The sequence below is a fragment of the Morus notabilis genome, unplaced genomic scaffold (genome assembly GCF_000414095.1).
Source record: "Morus notabilis unplaced genomic scaffold, ASM41409v2 Scaffold196, whole genome shotgun sequence".
Lineage (NCBI taxonomy): Eukaryota > Viridiplantae > Streptophyta > Magnoliopsida > Rosales > Moraceae > Morus > Morus notabilis.
In genome coordinates this window covers 170,287-181,774 of record NW_010361517.1, presented here as the reverse complement: position 1 = coordinate 181,774, position 11,488 = coordinate 170,287, and the positions used below count along the sequence as shown (strand labels likewise).

The 11,488-nt window shown below is 31.9% G+C and overlaps 1 protein-coding gene across 1 annotated transcript; it reads left to right on the top strand.

The window, feature by feature from the left end:
- The first annotated feature begins 6,971 nt into the window (after positions 1 to 6,971).
- LOC21391060 (F-box/kelch-repeat protein At5g60570) lies at positions 6,972 to 9,307 on the top strand. Its single transcript, XM_024166802.1, has 2 exons — positions 6,972 to 7,122; positions 7,424 to 9,307. The coding sequence occupies exon 2, from the start codon at positions 7,833 to 7,835 to the stop codon at positions 9,006 to 9,008; it is 1,176 nt and encodes a 391-aa protein (XP_024022570.1). The 5' UTR covers positions 6,972 to 7,122; positions 7,424 to 7,832; the 3' UTR covers positions 9,009 to 9,307.
- Positions 9,308 to 11,488: the final 2,181 nt, after the last annotated feature.

The following is an 11,488-nucleotide window of genomic DNA, read 5'->3' as shown; positions in this document are numbered from 1 at the left end:
CCCTTATATGATCCCCCCCCCCCCTTTTTTTTTCTTTTTTTTTTTTTTTTTTACGTTATGAAAATAAAAATAAGACATTTTCAATTTTAAACAAAAATTATTTTTAAAAATACGTTTAGTAATTTTATTAAGAGATTATTTTTAATGTAAAAAAATTTATTAATATTTTTTTTCTCTCTCAGCTCGAGAAAAGAGAAAACGAAGACGAAAAATGAAGAGTAACCAAACTAGACAAGCAATCAAACTTATGCCTTATTTTTTTGCGTTTTATTATAATCAAACTTATGACAAATTATAGGGTGGAGTGGAACCCACCCAACAACTTTCACCAATAAAAGTTCTATTTTTTACTGTTAAATTAAATTTTTAATAATTAAAATTACATATATTTATATTAAAAATTTATAATGTATTTTTTTATAAAACTGACAATTAAAAAAGTAATTTAACGATTAAAAATAAGAACTCTGGGAGTAAAATTTTTTTTAGGTTCCACAGTAAAGGCTGCCCAAACTTATATATAATTCCTTCATTTTGAAACAAACAAAAAAATTATGATGTACCCTTTATTGCAAAAGTTTCTGTATTTATTAATTATTGATTCCCATTTTTAAAAATAAAAAAATAGCAAGAACTGATAATATGCAATTTATGGATTTTAGACGCCACTAAAGTTTTTTCTTTTCTCTCCAATTTGATTTGGTAAGCCGTCCAAGTTTTTCCAACCTGGCTGGTTTTGGTTCAGAATCCAAAGCCTTTTTTTTCACTTATTTTTTAAAATCCAAAGCTGCATTTAATGACTCGTAGTTGTTTAAATTGTCATTATCTATCATCTCCGGCTCCAACCAATTAAATGTCAATATCAATAATAGCATTTTCGTCGTTTCCAACAAATATTAGAAACCTTATTTTGTACTCAATGATTGAATTTTATCGTAAATATGACAAATATAATAACTCAAAAGAAACAAAGAAATAAAAGACACCTGTAGATTCCTATTTATGACCAATGATATTTTATACACATTAAAAGGTGTAGCTGAAATCTCCATACCTAATTAGAAATTGGAAATGAGAAATTATTTCTATGATTCTTCTGTTTAGCATATGAATGATGCATGTGAAAACCTGCAAATGAAACACATTTTTTGTTCAAGGCTGTATTTATTTATTTTGCAAATTATTTTGTGTTTTTTGTATTCTTAATACGTTTTTAATATAATTTAGGAAAGGTTTCAAGCTTTTGAGGTTGACAAGTGGCTTAAAATGAAGTGGTCCTGTTTTATAGTTGAAGAAAAGTATTAGATTCCCCTCCATCTTTTTATGCAATATTATTATGTATAAAAAGGAATTTACAAATTAAATTATGCAAATCAAAAGCAGAATAAAAGCACTTGGTGCTTCCAATACCATGTTTATTATTTTAATTTTCTGACAGTGATTTAGGAATTTTTTTTTTTTTTTTCATTTTCCTTGGAACCATAATTAAGTACTGGTACTTTTTTTTAATAGAAATTAACTACTGCTTAACAAGCCGACTTCGCTATGATAAAAGCTCAATTTAGTTGGACCATATCTTAACACGTGGACTTTCTTTAATCACGTGCAATCAAATAAAATAAAGGTTAATGCGTGTATTAAAGCCTAATGCAATACAATACTGATGAAAATGAAAGATTGGGCAATTTATATTTAAATAAATTAGTATATTCCAAATTAATAATCTTCATTAACTATTTATGAATCAGTTGTTTTTTAATGATTTGAAAATGTGATGCATACTCTTCTTTAAGAATTTTAGAAATGAAAGATGCAATACACTACTGGAAATTTCTCCCGTAGGACCAGAAAATAGAAACTATCGGTAGTTTTATTTTTTTCAACCGTTTTCAGTCGTCATATTTGTATCAAAAATTATCTATTATGCATATTTTTTTAATCTCATTTAATTCTGACTAAATCTAATGATTAAAAAACTAGTCATACTGATAGAACAACCTACTAGAAATAGTCCCTACACTATTTTACTTATTTTTAGTTTTTTTTCCCCTCTGGAAGTAATATTTGATCCATGAATCATAAGCCCAAGCAACTAGTGGTGCATGTATTTTTTTTTTAATTTAAAAGAGTTTCTCCTATAGGATCAAAAAAATAAAATTATTAGTAGTTCTATTTTTTTAACCGTTTTCAGCTGTTATATCTGTATTAAAATCTGTCTATTCTGTATATTTTTTTAATCTTATTTAATTTTAATCAGATTTAATAATTAAAAAATTAATCTTATTGATAAGACGGCCTATTTGAGACATTCTTTAATTTAAGAAATTGTCATAATTACCCTTTAACGAGAAAAAACTTGTTAATTTAATTGATGGGCTAACCACAATAGGTATGATTAAAGTATAAAAGTCACAGTTGATGGGATTAAGGAGTGGACGACAAAGAAACAAACAAAAGAAGAAAAGATGAAAAAAAAAGTAATAAAATAATACGAGAAGGATAATCAATTGGTCCAATGCCAATAGTAGTGCTTTTGGTTGCACTTTCGGCCAAAAATAAATAAATAAAAGGAAAAAAAAGTTATGATGGTGCCTTTATTTTTCTCAAGTAGGTTACGTCAAAGTTCAAAATTGTCTGTAATTCCTTCCTTGCTCATTTATTACATACTAAACTTGAGCTTTTATTTTTCTCTATTTTTCTTTACTTGAAAATAATATATAACAATTTAGGGTCCGTTTAGTTTGTTGATTTGAATTTTTAATTCGAGTTAAAATGCGACTTTATGTAATAATTTTTTACTATAACAAAAAAATTAGATGTGGTTGTTTCTAAGAACATTTTACTATAGCAAAACTCGAATCGATAAAATGAACAAGACCTTATTTATTGACTTTGTTGAGCTTTTGCATCATTACCATGGAAAATTCTACAGTATGTTTGAAAAAATAACTATTGGTGGTGTTTTATTTTGAATTGTCATATGCCTTATAAATTCTATTAATTTTGTCTAATCTCTTAGTTTGACGTAACTTTAAGTGAATCTAATACTAAAACATACGATGCCAATAGTGACATAAAAAAGAATCCTATCTTACAATATTTTTTAACGTCACCTTAATATTTTTCATTCTACTTTATCAAAGTTGAATATTGGTCAAAATTGTTCCTTCGATTAACCTATATTCTAAAAGAATGAAGCATTTCATTTTACCCAAATATTATCTGCCATATGGTTGTAGATAGAGATGCAAGTTCAAACAATTCGGTGTTCCAGATGGGAAAATTAAGCTTGTTTGGCTCAACCTGATTTAAAAGTTTGTGCAGGTCGAGGTTGGATTGATTTATAAGATGATATAAAAACAAAACAGTTAAAAAGGCAATTGAGCATAGATCTTCGATCCATCCCAACTTGAGCCTTTATGTGAGTCAGACTCAGGCTAAGTATGATGAGCTTTGAGCAGGCAAAACAACCCCAACCCAAACTTGTAACCCTAATCATAGAATAACAAATAAAAAGAGAATTATTGAACTTACTCTTAAAAGTACAAGAGTTTTAATTTTTATCTATTATTTTTTATTAATACATTTTTAATTAATATAGTTATTTGACTAAATATATTAATCAAGGTAAGGGAAAAAAATCTCTAATCTCTTATAATAAACTTTGAGAAAGCTCCCAATATATATATATACTTTGAGGAAGAAGGAAAAAAAATAGTTTAATAAATACTTTTTCTTTCCTAAATTTTTGGTCCAAATGCATTATCCACACATGAACCTACCATTCGTGTTGCAACTTGCAAAAAGAACTTTTCATTTTTTTTTTCCCTGTGGAAACTTCAACAGAATGCATCAAACTGAAAAGAGATTAGGTACTTCAATACTTTTGGTACTTTGAATTTTGTTGCCAACATTTTTTATTTTATTTTTAATGTGGATAGATTGATTGTACGATTATGCTTTAATTTTCACCGCATTCAAACTGGCGAATTGTACTTACTGTTATATTGTATAATGGAGCTATGATCGAAAACGTACGTTCCCACCGCAATAACTGTACGCATTCGTAAATTTCCATTAAACGCCGCCACTTTGACTGCCTTGTAATCGGTTTCGTTGACCCCCCTGAAATCGTACTGTCCACCATGTGATTTGACTAAACCATAATGATGGTTAATTGAAGATTTTCTCTACTTATTATTATTATTTTTTCCTTTCCAGAACGAATAATTGATTGTGGAGTGGCAATTTTACGAGAAATAAATTATGAGACGTTTGGTTCATGAATTAGAATCATAAGAGTATAATAATTTTTAATTTATGTATATTTTTTATGAAAGAAAATATTATAGTGAATCATGAATCATGATTCAAATCGGAGTACGAATCTCTCAATCAAACAACCCCTTATGTGTATTTTTTATGAAAAAAAATATTATAGTGAATCATGAATCATGATTCGAATCGAAGTACGAATCTCTCAACCAAACAACCCCTTAGTTGCCCATTCAAGTCAAATAATAATAATAATTGAAAAAAACACAAACAAAACCATATTCCACTTTATGTTAGTAGTTTATTATTAATTTCAAAAGCTACTATAGGGTCGAGATTTCAAAAGATAAAACTAATAAATGTTAGATGATAGGATAATATTTTTATTTTTAAACGAAATGTTATTATAATTTAGCAATAATTCTATACATGAAATTTCACTAAGATTTAGAGTTCAAATCTCTTAGTTTAAAAAAAAAAAAAAAAAAAAACTGATTTCTAGTCCCTAACACATGCCATTAAATCCACGATATAATTTATTCTTCAAAGTCTAAGAAAAGAAAAAAAAAAAAAACTTGTCACGCTTTATTTTTGTTCGACCAAAAGTTTCATTTCATTTAGGAGAAAAAACAAAAACACAAAAGTTTAATTTTTACAAGAGGTTGTATTCCTCAAAAAAAAAAAAAAAAAAAAACAAAAAGCGCCTTGTGAATAATTTTGCAAAATTATTCAGAGCTAATTATAAGTTCTTTGCCAAAAGTCAAGGCCTGTTGGTGCCGTGTGGAATAGTCAATTTTATTCTTTCTTAATTAATTTGCCTTTTTCTGTCTCTAATATTATCCTTCTATTAGTTGCCTTAAAAGTCCTATTTTTAATTGTTTTCACACGTTGGATCGTTTTGTGATATATTCTAATTCAGCGTTATATTGACAATTTCGTACGTTTTATAATTGGTACTTATTCCCCAGCTTTTGGAAGAATATTACACATAATCTGATTTGTCCCAAATTATCTTTTCTTTTTGCACAAATTTCTATGAAGTCCCACTTGTTCGTATCTTTGCTGGGAAGTCCTGTTTTATGTTCTAAAGTACATATTCGCAACTTCGAGCTAACATGGTTGCAAAAACTTCCAAAGCCAGAAAAAATAAAAATTAGAGTATCTGAAGACTTCCATTTAAAAATTTTGTCTTCTCATGAGTTCTTTCTCTCATTAAGAACTCATGAGAAAACAGAAGTGCGTATCAAGTCTACATCTTTCTAATACAATTTATGTTTTTCCATAAACAATGAGAGGATAAAGTCATAAGAAGGGAAATTAATGTACTTCTAATTATATAGTTTGTTTTTAATAACTTTCAAAAAATATATATCTTTATATATATATATATATATTAGCTGGAGTTCGGCTTGAAAATGTTGAGTTACAATTTACAAAGCAAATACGTAACTAGAATCGGTCAAAGTGATAATATGTCTTAGCCACATGAAATAAAATTTGTCTATGGATTTGACCAATTTACATTCATATTGATCATGTGTAAAGGGCAGGACTTTGTTCAATTATCTCTCCAACCGGTATTTGTTGCAATCAAGTATAATAAATTAATATGCCACGTACTAATATAACGAGACATAATTAATAGTAAATTCACATCTTATCTTTAATGTTAAGGTTTAAAACTCCGCTCCTAATTCATAACCATAATATTAAACTCGTGTAAAAACTGTGTTTCATGTTTTAAAGAAGAGCTAGACCAATGTTTGAATGAAAAAAATGAGGTTAATTAAGCTATGCAAACTAGACATTATTGTTAGGTAGAATTAACATGACAGACAAACTGCCTACATAATTGACCCACAGTGTGCATCCAATATTGCATTATTGACCTTGTGTGAGATCAAAGTTTGATATTTGACAAGTAATCTTTTGTTTAGATAGCTCTTACCGCCAAGATCACCTTGTTTTCACATTCTCTTTCTACTGCCAACTATTGCAATGTTCAACGATATCCAACAAAAAGAGAAAAATAAGAAGATATATTACGCACCAAAATAATGTGAAATAAATCGAGCATTAAGGGGTGTCACATAAGAGTCGTTTTTTACGTTATTTGTAAGGTTTTTCCGCAAGGGTTTTTTTTTTTAAGACCTAAATATTGTAATTTCTTTTCTCTCAACCGATTAAAGTTTTTTTATTGATTGTCGGGATTAGTTTAAAATAATCAATTTCTTTTCTCTCAACCGATTAAAATTTTTCATTGATTGTCAAGATTAGTTTAAAATAGTTAGTTGCGCGTCATTAGATTGTATTGGTGGGATTAGTCACATGTTTGAATTAAGTATCCTTCTATACCAAGATCAGTATTAGTATTTGAATTTTTTCCTAATTTGCAATACATATTACCGAAAAAGAAAGAAGGAAAGAAAGAAATTGATTTTCTGGTACATTTGTCATAGTAGGTCAAGTTTTTCTAACTGTTAAATTTACATATTTTTTGACTCTTATATGATTTTATACAGTTCTGATAGGTAAAAAATTTGGCCTACCAGTAGAGTACTGGAGAAGGTTCCAATAAAAAATTTGGGGAAGAAAGTATAATTTTTGAAAATATAGCTCCGATTATGAAATTATAAAATAGTTTTCCTGTTTTATAACCCAGGCCCTGTGTTCCAAAATTATACCTCTGAGTTAATCCAACCTTCTCTCTCTCTCTCTCTCTCTCTCTCTCTCTCTCTCTATTTCCCGCCGGTGAAGGCTCCGGCGACATGTTTGATGGAGAACATTTTCAGGAAGATTCTCCGGCGACTAAGAAGATGAGATCGGGCTTGTCGCCCATACTGTTTGGTACGGTCACATTTATTTCTCTACTAATCTTCGCATGTGAAAGTTTCGCTCGTTTTTTAATATGTTTTTTTAGTTATTTTTGCCCGAGATCCGAATATCTATGGAATTCTGATGATTTATTCCGGCATTCGATTCGGATCGTACGGCGCCTCTGTGTTTTTTTTTCCTTGAAAGAAAATTTGCTGTTCGTTTCTTCTTCTTTTTCTTCATCTTCTTGTTTTGGAAGCGGAAATTGATTTTTGTTTTAGTTTTTCTGTTTATGGATTTATATCCCTGACTTTTGATTCTTATGATTTTTCAGAAAATCTGTTTGGATAGCTGGAAATAGGCGGGAGAAGTTCTTGGTAATTCGGCAGAGACAATAATCCCGGAAACCTTATAAAAGAGAGTTTTGTTTGTTCTCTCACTTCTGAGATGATCTGATTTTCGGTTCTTTTATTCTGAAATCTGTGTCTCGAAGTTGGAAGTTTTGGAGTCCGAAGTGTGGCATGGATTTTGTTGTCTTGATTTAAAAAGAAATAAATGGAGGTTGATTGCGTGCAAAAAATCAAAATTTGTTTTCTGACTATTGAGAGCTGATTATTTCAAGCTTTTCAGCTTTTTTTTTTTCCCTTTCCTTTTGTTGAACCACTTTATGAAGATAAGATAATTCTTTGGTTGCGGGGATTTGGTTGATTGTGTAAAGGGGGGTATACTAAAGATTTGTTAACATGATAGAGAAACCAAACAAGGATTATTTGATGGAGAAGGTGGAGAAAAAAGAAGTAAATACTAATTTTGATGTGAGTTCGAAGGGAAGAGTGAATGATGGTCGTCGAAGGATCGGATCAAGTGATTCGCTTCTCCCTGGTCTTGTTGATGATGTCGCGCTGAATTGCCTTGCTTGGGCTTGTAGATCGGATTACGCCTCTCTAGCGTGCATTAATACAAAGTATAATAAGTTAATCAAAAGCGGGTATCTGTATGCATTGAGGAAACAGTTCGGGATTGTGGAGCATTGGGTGTATATGGTTTCTGATCCAAGAGGGTGGGAGGCGTTTGATCTGGTGAGAAAGAAATGGATCACATTGCCTAGGATGCCTTGTGACGAGTGTTTTAACCACGCGGATAAAGAGTCTCTGACTGTGGGCAGTCAGTTGTTGGTATTTGGCCGTGAAATGTTGGATTTTGCTATTTGGAAGTATAATTTGGTACATCGCAGTTGGGTTAAATGCCAGGGAATGAACCGCCCTCGCTGTCTTTTTGGCTCTGGCAGCCTTGGTTCATTTGCCATTGTAGCAGGAGGGAGTGATAGGAATGGCAATGTATTGAAGTCGGCAGAGTTGTATAACACTGAAACGGGTAAGTGGGAAATGTTGCCGAACATGCACAACCCGCGTAGATTGTGCTCGGGGTTCTTCATGGACGGGAAATTCTACGTGATTGGTGGGATGTCAAGCCCCACTGTTTCGTTGACATGTGGAGAGGAGTATGATCTTGAGACAAGGAAATGGAGGACAATAGAGAATATGTTTCCACATGGACCACATGCCAACAGGGCTTCTCAGGCTCCTCCTCTTGTGGCAGTTGTGAGTAACCAGTTATATGCAGTTGAGCATCTAACGAATATGGTGAAGAAGTATGACAAGGTGAATAACACTTGGCATGTTTTGGGAAGGCTTCCAGTGCGAACTGACTCTTCAAATGGCTGGGGATTGGCTTTCAAGGCTTGTGGAGAGGAGCTTCTGGTTGTGGGTGGGCAAAGAGGCCCTGAAGGTGAAGGTATCGTGCTTAACGCTTGGCGGCCTACATCGGGCGTGAAGGATGGCACTTTGGATTGGAAGGTTCAAGGTGTGAAGGAGCATGCTGGTGTATTTGTATACAACTGTGCAGTTATGGGTTGTTGAAGATTCTTTTTAGATTAACACAAAAGAAGGAACCAGTTTCTGCAATCTGACATGGCCCTTTTGGGGTTGTATCCTGTGTATTGGATTTGACTAGAATTTGTAGTTTCTGAAATAGTGTTTCTCTGGCTGAGAATTTGGTTTTCATTTCTCAACGTTCATGTATCGAGTCTGTTTCTTTCTTTGTGTCCTAGATTTGCTTTCAAAGAAATTAAAATTGGGGGTCCCTCTTGTAATCTTCTGCTTTTCTTTGTTATATTTAAGTTGCTTCTAACCTACAGCTGATTTAATCTTCTAATAAATTGAGAAACCTGCTGTTTACTCGTCTTCATTGTTTGGGACTCTATATGCTATAATCTGAGTGCAAATTTCATTCAACATTCTGCACAATCTCAAGGTGAGGTTTAAGTTTGGTATCTAATATATATATATATATATGACTTGTTGTTTGTTCTCGAATGGAGCCAATTATATTTCTAATCCAAATTTGTTTCTTCTTTTTTTTCAAGTACAAACTCAGCCTGAGGTCTGTAGCTGAGGCCTGAGCTAGAGTTTGAGAAGTAAGATGTCGTTTTTAGGGAGTTGGTAAGATGTGATCATCCATCTCTCTCATGTGCCTTCATTTGAGCTTTTTATTTCCCTCAAATGGCTCCCCTCTTTCCAATTTTCAAGCTTTCAAACTAACCGATGGTTGGATGTTCGTATTTATTCAATCTCGATTATTAATTCCGTTACTTCTGGCATTCAGATGCAATTTTCTTGGCTCTTCGTCATCCCTTTTTTTTGGCCAATGATGTCAACAGATTCCCATGAGTATATGTTCTTATGAAGGGCTGATCTCCAAGATCTTGTCATTTTGTTATTGGACAAGCTAAAGTGTTTGGAAATCAGTTTGTGGTTAGGATTTTTCCACAAATGATTTGGAATCGGTTTACGTATACAGATGCGTGAGTAATATGCTTGCCAATGCGCGTAGATGCGAAAACTAAAAGGTTCTTATTCTTCTTGTCGCTCTAAATTCCATGACAACTATAACAGGACTTGCACAATTAAGTAATTTCAGCCAAAAACGTAGAACACAAAGATGGAATAATTGCATATTAGTTTTTATTCTTTCCTGCTAGAGAAATAGCATATAGATTACTCTTAAGGAAGATTGCATATATGTCACGCGCAGATATGACTCAAATTCAAGATCTTATTAAGAAGAGTGAGCAGTCTTATCACCGCATCAAATGAGCGGTGAATGAAACCGGAATCGAAAGTTCTGTCACAAATCCTATTCCGATCCTGTGTTTTACTAGCCAGAAGTATTATCGAAGGCCCACCTCAGTAATGTTCTCTGGCATTAGACAGTCACATGACAAGGATTTGTAACATGGCTCGCTAGAGAAACAGTACACCCCCATCATCATTGTTGTCTCTAATGAAAGCAAGTTGGATGGGGAAAATTCCCAAAAATTTATTTACTTTCTGTGCCTATTTTATTCACCTTCTTTCGAAAAATAAACCGCAGTTGAATATTGAAAACGTAGGTTTGAAGATCATTTTAGCTTCTCCTAATTAATCTTCTTAATACAAGAGAACACTGCTTAGAAATCTGCCACTTAGCTCGAATAGAGTAACTAATGAACAACTGAAATACTATTTGCTACAGTTCACGATATAATCGAACACCAAACCTATTGAGTAAGAACATGATCCTATATTGCTATTAATCGTCTGTTATTGCATGGACGAGTTAAAAAAAAAAAAAAAAAAAATCATTCTTCACGCCAATGTGTTCCATCTCTGAGCACTTTTCTGGGTCCCAAATTGGCAGGGTTTGCAAAAACGTGATCTTTCTTTTGGTTTTGCCGGTCCCATCTGGGAGAGACTCCACAGAGGGCCAGTTTCGATTGGATACTGTGGTGTGGGCTGCTTCTTCTTTCTCTTTTGTTGTCGTTTGTTACTGTTATATTGATTTGCTCGTTTAATTGTGGCCTTTTCTCTCCCCCCCCCCTTTTTTTTTTTTTTTTTGAAATGTCTCTCTCGCTCTATTATTTTTTTGGGTTAATTCCATAAATATTCATTGAGGTTTACTCTCATTCCATTTGAATTCATGACTTTTTAAATGTGAATCACAGTTAGCTTCTGAAATTTTTTTTTTCAAGTTTTGATCATTCTGTTAACTAAGTGCTAAATATTTGATAGAATCTATATAAATTAGGGATCAAAATTAAAAACAGTTAAAATTTACAGACTATATGTGTAAATTAACTTTTATTTTTTGTATTGTTCTGATCTATATACTTTAGATGTTTTTAATTTCGGTCCTTAATCTCTAGAGATTTTGTTAAATATTTAATACTTTGCTAATAGAAGAATCGAAATTGAAATAAAATAAAATATCATGAATCAACTGTGAGACATTTTAAAAATTAAGGACCATAATGAGATTGAGGGTAAACTTCATCGTGGGATTATTTTTTTTCTCTTGGAAA

Coding starts and splice junctions, on each gene's coding strand:
- LOC21391060 (XM_024166802.1), top strand. CDS start 7,833: ATGATAGAGAAACCAAACAAGGATTATTTGATGGAGAAGGTGGAGAAA.